This window comes from Leucopleurus acutus (assembly GCF_964270905.1).
Source record: "Leucopleurus acutus genome assembly, chromosome: 5".
Taxonomy (NCBI): domain Eukaryota; kingdom Metazoa; phylum Chordata; class Mammalia; order Artiodactyla; family Delphinidae; genus Leucopleurus; species Leucopleurus acutus.
In genome coordinates, this window is record NC_139147.1 from 28,808,208 (window position 1) to 28,819,289 (window position 11,082).

Sequence of the window (11,082 nt, forward strand, 5' to 3'; positions counted from 1 at the left end):
AATGTGATGATTTGATATGCATATGATTACCAAAGTGAGGTTAGTTGACATATCCATCACTTCACATAGTTACCATAACAATATAGTCCTAAAGACAAAAAGGAAATAACAGTATTTTCCTCCAGTTAGTTGCTTATTAGGAAGGACTTCATTCAGTATTTTGTGACAAGAACCTCGCCTGCCCTATCTTGGTTCTTTTATGATGTTGACACACCCACATTTTTTGACAGAAGTGTACAAATACACACGGCTGGTGTGTAACAAGAGATTGGAAGGAAGTAGATGACATGAAAATGACATAATTCTTTGGATTGATCACTGTAATTGGTATTAATAAATCTAAAAAATAGAGAAAATATTTTGCAATTACGTAACAAGGAAGATTTGTGTCCCTCTTTCCTCAGTATAATTTTGAGCTGTCCAAGTTTTCCAAAGTAACACATTTTGAATTATACAAGTACAAGAAGAAGACTCAGAAGTGATGATTAAGCTAGAACCTTTTAGACATGTATTTGAAATCTGGAATTGGTATTTACAGGGTATTTCCATGTTTGTGCATGACAGTAGTTGAGCTATCAGTTCCAAAGTGCCTTGCCCATTTCAGATATGGTATCCTTCAAAACCAGGAAAATATAGAATTAAGAACTGGGTTTACCATGTGTAAATTCTTATTAAAAATTCTAACGAAGTTGTTTTACATTATCTCTTTATTCTTCTGTAAATTATTCATAAGTTGACCTAAGTAGCGATGAAATGTTCTTGGACCCAGATGGTAAATGGTGATGACTGTTTTTCTTGGTATACTGAGGGTTAAATGAATTCATTAAAATTATAAAGAGCTGATTTTGATTTAGACTGATAATTCCAAAATCAAAATTAAGTCATTTCTTGGTATAATAAATGTTACACTAAATTTTTTGTTAAAACCAGAAAACTTTTTCTAAAAATTTTATGGAATCACCCTATAAAAATGACAACTAAGTTGAAATAGACATTGTTCAGTCAGCTTTTAATTTATCACTGGGTAGGTTTTATTTTTTTCCCATTCACATATATATATATATATATATATATATATGTATGTATGTATTTTTAGTGTTCATTAAAGAAATCTTTCTTCATTTTGCCTATCATGCCTACGAACCTAATGTTTAAAGACAGACTATTGATGTATTTTAGTTTCTAAACTGAATTTTTCCTTCTAAACCTCATGAGAGTTGCAAAATTTGTGAGACCTTCATTTGAATTCTTTTTCCTATTCTTTTTTTTTCTGCCCCCTCAGTACTTTTACTCCCTTTGGTCCTTCTTACCTTCCATAAACCAAATATTTTGGATAATTCTTTTTCCCTTTCCGCAGAAATCACTTTAACAAGTGTTTGCTGTACAAGTCAAGTCTCTTCCTTATTTTGTTTATGAAGAGAGTATGGAATATTTTTAAATAGACATGTATACAAGCTCTAATATTTAAAATCATTGTTGAAGTTAAAAATAAACCAGTAGGGGGCTTCCCTGGTGGCGCAGTCGTTGAGAGTCCACGTGCCGATGCAGGGGACACGGGTTCGTGGCCTGGTCTGGGAAGATCCCACATGCCACGGAGCGGCTGGGCCCATGAGCCATGGCCGCTGAGCCTGCGCGTCCGGAGCCTGTGCTCCGCAACGGGAGAGGCCACAACAGTGAGAGGCCCACGTACCGCAAAAAAATTAAAAAATAAAAAAAAATAAACCAGTAGATCCACTGACAAGCTAATGAATCACAGTATTTTGTAAAATATTCCAGTTGTTAAATATATTGCTTGCAAATCTCCAAAAAAGCCTAATTTTTAAATGTGTGTTGACATTTAGGTATTTGTAACTGACGGTACTCAGGTAGTGTTCAACACTTGGCAGCATTCTTAAGTAATATGTATGTAAAATCAAGTAAGCCAGCTATATGTCGGTGATTCAAAAATAATGTGGTTGGTTGCCTTTCCACTGAAAGAAAATGAGTCAGGTTAATAATACTGGCTTTAAATCAAACGATTTTAACCTTAAAAAGTTTAAAAAAAACAGGTTTCTATGAAAAGCTCTTTTTCTTCTTGTTCATGTAATTGGTGCTGTTTATAGAATTTTCTTTTCAAAGAAATTAATGAAAAATAACCACTTTAACTTAGAATTTTCTGAGAACGATTATTCCTCTTTCCTTCAGGTCTATTCTAAATTTGTTTCTTGCCCACTGTTCTACAGGATGATGTGATAGCTTAGTGTAAACACATAGTTATACTTTTATGTGTTACAGTAACCACATTTTCTAAACTAAAAATTGGTGCACGTACCCGAATACATTTTTTTAAAATAATGACTTTAAGTCTTCTAAAAAATTTTTTTTAATCACATGTAACATTTTATCCTTATTGATAACAGTGTCACACACGAAGAGATAGCATGGGTAGGGAGGAGGAGTATTTTATTATATATTAGGAACATTCTAGAAACTTAGGGCTATAGATTCACCTGTAACCTGTATTCTGCATCTGCTAGGAATGGACCTCATTTAAAAAATTCTACATGGAGCACACGTGTGGGGATTTTAAAACAGATACGTTAAGCCTTTGATAGACCTGAATGAGCATCTGAAGGATCACTCTTCTGTTTTTAATAAGTTGTGGTAAGAACTAGGGGTGAATAAGCTTGTGATGATATGTAAACGTTTGTACGACTAAGACTCACAATTTGCACAGGCCTACAAAAGAATCTTATACTTGTTAGGGCTTCCAAGTCTTTGAAAACGGAAATGCTCCAAATTACTTATGGGATGTCTGATGTTTGGGGGATGATATCAGAAGTGAGTCCGTTGTGTCGGCCTCAACCTCACATCACACTCGTTAGATTGAGTCCATGTCACGTGGATCTCTTTTCCTTTTTTGATACTTCTCTTGTTCCTTCCTAAGCTCCTCATAACGTAAGGAAGCTCGTTCTAGCCCCTCATAGAGCTGTGGTGCTACAGAAAAGACTTAGCATTCACATCACTTTGCAGAAAGGTGTTTATGAAAATTCAGAAACTTGGTAGACTTTTGAAGACAGTTACGTAACATTAAAGTATTTTCTTTTCTCTGATTGGATCATTTTAACAATATGGATTAATCCATAGGATTTCCAGTAGAGATTTCCAATTTAATAGGAATAACAATAACATAAATTACTGAAGAAGTGACTACAATGCATATATATGTATATTGTATATATACACTTAGAAACTGACAAGTGCTGTATTTTTCTGCTTCCAGGTATCACAGCATAATTCTAATGCTTCACCTCCTTAACTATTTTTATTTATTTATTTTATAGAACACTGATATTTGCATTTATTGTGGAACAAAAGGTGAAGAAGGAGAAGCAGTATATTCACTAAGGATTCTATCTGCTTGCTGCTGCAGACCTGTGTGTTGAGGAATTCTGCTGCTGCTTCTTGCTTGGGAGTTATCAACTCTGCAGTCAGGCTGCGTTGGGAGCCTGCCTGCCTTTTGTCTCGTCATTGCCAACCAGCAGACCAATCCCGGTCGGAACGGAACAGTACACCTCTGTCTAATTACTATGGAAGGTGAGAAACCGACATTCACTAATTGAAGTTACGTCTCACTCACCCACAGAAAACCATTCTTCAAAGTGAATAGAAACCAAGCCTTTGTGAACACTTCTATTGAACATGACTCATGGAGAAGAGCTTGGCTCTGATGTGCACCAGGATTCTATTGTTTTAACTTACCTAGAAGGATTACTAATGCATCAGGCAGCAGAGGGATCAGGTACTGCCATCGACAAAAAGTCTGCTGGCTGTAATGAAGAAGATCAGAACTTTAACATTTCTGGTAATGCATTTCCCACCTGTCAAAGTAATGGTCCAGTTCTCAATACACATACATATCAGGGATCTGGCATGCTACATCTCAAAAAAGCCAGACTCTTGCAGTCTTCTGAGGACTGGAATGCAGCGAAGCGGAAGAGGCTGTCTGATTCCATCGTAAATTTAAACGTAAAGAAGGAAGCTTTGCTGGCTGGCATGGCTGACAGTGTGCCTAAAGGCAAACAGGATAACACGGTACTGGCCTCTTTGCTTCAGTCGTTCAGCTCTAGGCTGCAGACTGTTGCTCTGTCACAGCAGATTAGGCAGAGCCTCAAGGAGCAAGGATACGCCCTCAGTCATAATTCTTTAAAAGTGGAGAAGGATTTAAGGTGCTACGGTGTCGCATCAAGTCACTTAAAAACTTTGCTGAAGAAAAGTAAAGCTAAAGATCAAAAGCCTGATACCAGTCTCCCTGACGTAACTAAAAATCTCATCAGCGATAGGTTCGTAGAGTCACCTCATCATGTTGGACAGAGTGGCACAAAGGTCATGAGTGAACCCTTGTCATGTGCTGCGAGGTTACAGGCTGTCGCGAGCATGGTGGAAAAAAGGGCTAGTCCTGCCACTTCACCCAAGCCAAGTGTTGCTTGTAGCCAATTAGCATTACTCCTTTCAAGCGAAGCCCATTTACAGCAGTATTCTCGAGAACACGCTTTAAAGACACAAAATGCAAATCAGGCGGCAAGTGAAAGACTTGCTGCTATGGCCAGATTACAAGAAAATGGCCAAAAGGATGTGGGCAGTTTCCAGTTCTCAAAAGGAATGTCAAGCCATCTTAATGGTCAGGCAAGAGCATCATCAAACAAACTAATGGCTAGCAAAAGTACAACATTTCAAACTCCGATGGGTATTGTTCCTTCTTCCCCCAAAAATGCAGGCTATAAGAACTCACTGGAAAGAAGCAATGCAAAACAAGCTGCTAATAACAGTTTGCTTTTACATCTCCTTAAAAGCCAGACCATACCTAAGCCAATGAATGGACACAGTCATAGTGAGAAAGGAAGCCTTTTTGAGGAGAGCAGTACACCTACAACTATTGATGAATACTCAGATAACAATCCTAGTTTTACAGATGATAGCAGTGGTGATGAAAGTTCATATTCCAACTGTGTTCCCATAGACTTGTCTTGCAAACACCGAATCGAAAAACCAGAACCTGACCAGCCTGTTTCTCTGGATAACTTAACTCAGTCCTTGCTAAACACTTGGGATCCCAAAGTCCCCGAAGTAGATATCAAAGAAGATCAAGATACCTCAAAGAATTCTAAGCTAAATTCGCACCAGAAAGTAACCCTTCTTCAGTTGCTACTTGGCCATAAGAATGAAGAAAATGTAGAAAGAAACAACAGCCCTCAGGAACCACACAGTGATGGGACAAAGTTCAGCACACATAATTACATGCGGACTTCTGTCATAGAAAGCCCTAGTACCAGCAGGACTACTCCAGTGAGCACTCCACCATTACTTGCATCCACCAAAGCCGAGTCTCCCATCAACCTTTCCCAACACTCTCTGGTCATCAAATGGAATTCCCCACTGTATGCCTGTGGCCCTCAGTCTGAAAAGCCAACGAATACCGCATCGAACCACCTGATGGACCTTACAAAAAGCAAAGAATCGCAAGGGGAGAAACCAGTCCAAAATGAAGGCACACAAAACTCTGCCACTTTCAGTGCCAGTAAACTGTTACAAAATTTAGCGCAATGTGGAATGCAGTCTTCTGTGTCAGGGGAAGAGCAGAGACCCAGTAAACAGCTGCTGAGTGTAAACACAGAGAAACCTACAGGTATGACTGATAGACTAAATAGCCCTCTGCTCTCAAATAAAACAAATGCCGTTGAAGAAAATAAAGCATTCAGCAGTCACGCAACAGGTCCTGAACCAGGACTTTCTGGTTCTGAAATAGAAAATCTGCTTGAAAGGCGCACCGTCCTCCAGTTGCTGCTGGGAAACCCCAACAAAGGGAAGCCCGAAAAGAAAGAGAAGATGCCCTTAAGAGATGAAAGTACTCAGGAACATACAGATAGAGCTTTAAGTGAACAAATATTGATGGTGAAAATAAAATCTGAGCCTTGCGATGACTTGCATACACATACCACAAATGTGCCCTTGAGCCACGACGCTCAGGGTGCCCCCTTCTTAGGCGTGGCTCCTGCCTTGCAGGGAAGCACAGCTGTCTTACCAGCATCTGAGGACTTCAAATCGGAGCCGGTCTCACCTCAGGATTTTTCTTTTTCTAAGAACGGTCTGCTAAGTCGACTGCTGAGACAGAACCAAGAGAGCCACCCGGCTGATGACCTGGACAGCAGCCACAGAAATAGTGAGCTGACACTTGTAGACTCAAAGAATCTTTGCATGGCCCCTAAAAAAAGGAAGCTTCATACTGAGCCATTAGAAAATGCATTTAAAAAGATGAGAAATAACATGGTCGATGCTGCAAACAGTCCCAGTGCTCCGAAGGTGCTGTATGGGTCCTTGCTTAACCAGCAAGAGCTGAAGCTTAGCAGAAATGATCTTGAGTTTAAATATCCTGCCAGCCATGGTTCAGCGAGTGACAGCGAACACAGGAATTGGGCCAGAGAGAGCAAAAGCTTCAACGTTCTGAAACAGCTGCTTCTCTCAGAAAACTGTGTGAGAGATTTGTCTCAGCACAGGAGTAGTTCTGTCGTCGACAGTAAAAAAAAAGGACACAGAAGCACTGTGACCAATAGCAAACCTGACTTCAGCATTTCTTCTTTGAACGGACTGATGTACAGTGCAGCTCAGCCCAACAGCTGCATGGGCCACAGGACATTTCCATACCCCGGTGTAGGAAAACCTCCTGTGAGCCCTCCTTTCCCTGAGCACCTGGGCTGCGCAGGGTCTAGACCAGAATCTGGGCTTGTGAATGGGTGTTCCGTGCCCAGTGAGAAGGGACCCATCAAGTGGGTTATCACAGATGTGGATAAGAATGAGTATGAGAAAGACTCTCCGAGACTGACCAAAACTAACCCAATACTGTATTACATGCTCCAGAAAGGAGGCAATTCTGTTACCAGTCGAGAAACACAGGACAAGGACATTTGGAGGGAGCCTTCATCTGCTGAAAGTATCTCACAGGTTACAATCAAAGAGGAGTTACTTCCTGCTGCAGAAACTAAAGCTTCTTTCTTTAATTTAAGAAGCACTTACAATAGCCATATGGGAAATAATGCCTCTCGCCCACACAGTGCAAATGGAGAAGTTTATGGACTTCTGGGAAACGTGCTAACAATAAAAAAAGAATCAGAATAAAATGTACCTGCCATCCATCTTTGGATCTTTTTAAAACTAACTAGTATGAACTTGAGATCTGTATAAATAAGCGCATGATTTGAGAAAAGCATGGTATAATTGAAACTTTTTCATTTTGAAAAGAATTGGTTACTGTGATGTTTAAATATGCATACTACTTCTTGCTTTACATTAGATGTCATGAGGAAGCTGCTGAACTAGCAATTGGTTGTTTAACACCTTCTTATGCATCAGACAACAACTGTGAGTAGCCCATGAATGATATTCTTTTTTAATCATAAATAATAGGCATAAATTAAAATGTGAATCTCCACCCACAGTGGATTAATGCATTGCTGCCTTTATTAGGGTACTTTATTTTGCTTTTCAGAAGTCAGCATACATAACACGTTTTTTTAAAGTCCAAATTGTTAAATAATAACTCCTAAAGGATAATTATTGAATCAAAGAACCTAATACTGATTCATTTTTTCAGTTCAAAAACAAATTAGAAAAAAAATATGCTTACATTTTTCACTTTTGCTAAAAAAAAAAAAAAGAAAGAAAACACATTTATTTTTAATTCTTGGAAGGGGTTTTGTGGTTCCTCAATGTGTCTGCCCCACCCCAATCCTTTTCAATATACTATATTTCTTTAAACCTTGTACTACTTAGTAAACATTGATTACAATTGATGGAAGTTTGATAGATCTTTAAAAAAAGGCAGATTTCCATTTTTGTATTTTAACTACTTTACTAAATTAATATTCCTCCTTTTACAGAATTAGGAAAGTTAACATGTATCTTCAGGTGGTTTCCTGAATAGTTGAAATAAGAAGTTGTTTTTAACAAGCAAAATGGCTTTTCTTTGGACAGTTTTCACCATCTCTTGTAAAAGCTACTTCTCACCGTTTCTGTGGTACCTGTGAGTCTTATGACCAGGGTTTCTTAAAGTTGGACTCAGACCACCTGCATTAGAATCATCTGGAGCACTTGTTTTAAAATGCAGATTCCTAGGCAGCATCTCAGATCTACAGAACAAGGATCTCTGCTAAGTGGACCTGGGAATCTTCCTTCTGCATCTTAATATACTCCCTAGGTGTTTCTTCTGCACACTGCAATTTGAATTTTGAAAATTGAAACCATTGCGTATGACTTCTCTCAACACAGGATTGTGAACAAACTATTTGATGCCTGTATTTTCCCCAGTACAGTCACACATCAACTCAAAATTTGCAATATTGTACTTCATATATTACTGCTATGACTTTGGAAATCGGGTTCAGAATACTTTTTATGATCAAAAAAAATCGGGTGGAGGGGACAACTTTCATATTTGGCTCAACATCTCAGGAAAATCTGTGATTATTTGTGTGTTCTAATGAGTAACATCTACTTAATTAGCCTTAGGGATGGAATAACAGGGCCACTTACCAAACTCAGGTGATTCCAGGATGGTTTGGCGACTCCTCCTGAATACATCCTTAACTTCTATTAAAACCATTGTCCTAAAAACAGTGCTGACAAAGATGAAAACATTTATTTCAAACCCAAGAAAGGCACTAAACTCAGATTGACTAAACAAAAAAGTACGAAGGGCACATATACATGACAGATTTGTACACAGTCACTCCATCGGATCTGTTATTTTAAAATAGTGATTAAAAGTAAACATTGATGTTTTCTTGGAAGAACTTAATGTATTATCGAGCCGCATGGGGTTTCTATCTTGAAACAAGTCCATGCTTTTCAGTTCAGTTTTTACAATCCACAATTCTTTCACCAGATATTTTTGGGTTTAATTGTGAGCTGAGTTAGCAACTGACCGATCAAAAAATTGTTATATAATCGACTGTTAATTAGAAGGAAATCTATTTGAAATTGTTCTACTTGAGGTTGTTTCTAAGATTTTTATATTAAAAATGGGCGTTATTTCCTAATATGATCTAAAACCCTAAATGATTATTTTTTTCTCAAAATAATTTGTAAATAGTTACTGGATATATTATAAAATAATAGGAGCGAATATTATGCTACATCATGAAAATTCCACGGGCCAGTGAAGATATTCAACTCCATCCCATCTTTATTCTGTGACAATCTTATTGTCTACACTGTATAAATAAGCTTTTAACCAAGTCATTTTTTTCTGCCATTGTGAAAGGTCTGGAGCCTTAGAAGTATGCTAGAAAAAAATATTGATATTCCCCCTTGGTTAGGGGAAAATGGGCTTTTACAAGGGGGTGAAACTTAGGTCAGGAAAAAGAACATCAAGGGCCAGCTTTGCTTTTTTTGTTTGTTTCTTTGGTTGGTCATTTGTTTTGTTGTTGTTGTTACTGTTGTCAGCAGTCAAAGAAACGAAGGTATGTCATATATAAATAAACATGACCACAAAGAAACCTGTTCTGATTTACTAGAGTGTCCCCAATTTGAGTTTAGTATGATTTTAAAGAAGAGCGGTGAGAAAGGGCCTACATCCATAAATGCAGTTCATTTATGCATATGTAGATACAAGGATGCACATATACACATTTTCAAGGACTATTTTAGATATCTAGACAATTTCTTCCTAATAAAGTCATTTGTGAAAGGGTACTACAGCTCTCATTGACATCAGTAAGGTAGCATTACCTGTTTATTCTCTGCTGCATCTTACAGAAGAGTAAACTGGTGAGAGTATATATTTTATATATATATATATATATATATAATATGTATATATATATATATTGACTTGTTACATGAAGATGTTAAAATTGGTTTTTAAAGGTGATGTAAATAGTGATTTCCTTAATGAAAAATACATATTTTGTATTGTTCTAATACAACAGAAAAGCCTTTTAATCTCTTTGGTTTCTGTATATTCCATGTATAAGTGTAAATATAATCGGACAGGTTTAAAAATTGTGCATGTGTGTATACAGTTGCAAGTCTGGACAAATGTATAGAGTAAGCCTTTTATTTAAGTTGTGATTACCTGCTGCATGAAAAGTGCATGGGGGACCCTGTGCATCTGTGCATTTGGCAAAATGTCTTAAGCAGTCAGATCAGATATTCATCCCAACATAACAGTATTCCATTTCTGGACATGACTTCCGTGGTTTAAGCTTTGTGAAAGAATGTGCTTTGAATCCAAGGGTCTTAAAACTTTTTAAATCAAGTCAACCACTTTTCAACATAAAGAATTCACACAACTACTTTCATGAATTTTTTAATCCCATTGGAAGCATAATAATATACCAGGAGTATTCCAGTGTACCGGAGTACAGGCACATTACCATTCATGGTATGAATTCTGGGGTTTACACAACCAATTTTGATGCGATATGCTCAGTAATATAATTTGTCATTTTTATTAGAAATTTAATTTCTTCATGTGATGTCATGAAACTGTACATACTGCAGTGTGAACTTTTTGTTGTGTTTTTTAATCTTTTAGTGTTTACTTCCTGCAGTGAATTTGAATAAATGAGGGAAAAAAATGCATTGTCTCTGGTTTGAAATGATTGTTATTTTCTGGGCTGTCTCCGATTTTCAGGTTTTCCATAAACATAAAAGTCTCTGGTCATGAAAATAACAAGTCGTCAAGAATGCTTTGCCCTTCTCAGAAAAATAAAGGGAAAAAAAAGAAGGTGGCCTGCGAGTTAGTATATCTAGAGACAGGGCAATTGAAGCATAGCTCAGACTCAGCCTGTATAGCCTCTTCTACCCATCCTTGATTCTATTGCTGGTGTGTAACTGGATGGTCATCATGGATTTTTGAAGTGGGAAAAAGTTTGTACAGTGTTCAAAAATAAAGTTGATTTGATATAAACTTGTTTTAAGATAGGATTTTATTAGGTTTTTATCCAGGTTTCGACGGGTGTTAATTTTGGGGTGTTTTTTGGTTTTTGTTTTTTTGTTTTTTTGCGGTACGCGGGCCTCTCACTGTGGCGGCCTCTCCCGTTGCAG

General features: G+C 37.6%; 1 protein-coding gene across 4 annotated transcripts in view; it reads left to right on the plus strand.

Moving 5' to 3' along the window:
• Positions 1-10,769, plus strand: part of NRIP1 (nuclear receptor interacting protein 1) — a 94,618-nt gene extending 83,849 nt beyond the window's left edge. For 3 of the 4 annotated variants that reach the window (XM_082839028.1, XM_082839030.1, XM_082839029.1), the window contains one exon: positions 3,324-10,769. In XM_082839028.1, coding sequence (XP_082695154.1) covers positions 3,682-7,152 — 3,471 coding nt within the window. In that variant the 5' untranslated portion in view covers positions 3,324-3,681 and the 3' untranslated portion in view covers positions 7,153-10,769. The remainder of the gene's footprint in view (positions 1-3,323) is intronic. The other variant, XR_014326198.1, reaches the window with a different exon arrangement.
• Positions 10,770-11,082: the final 313 nt, after the last annotated feature.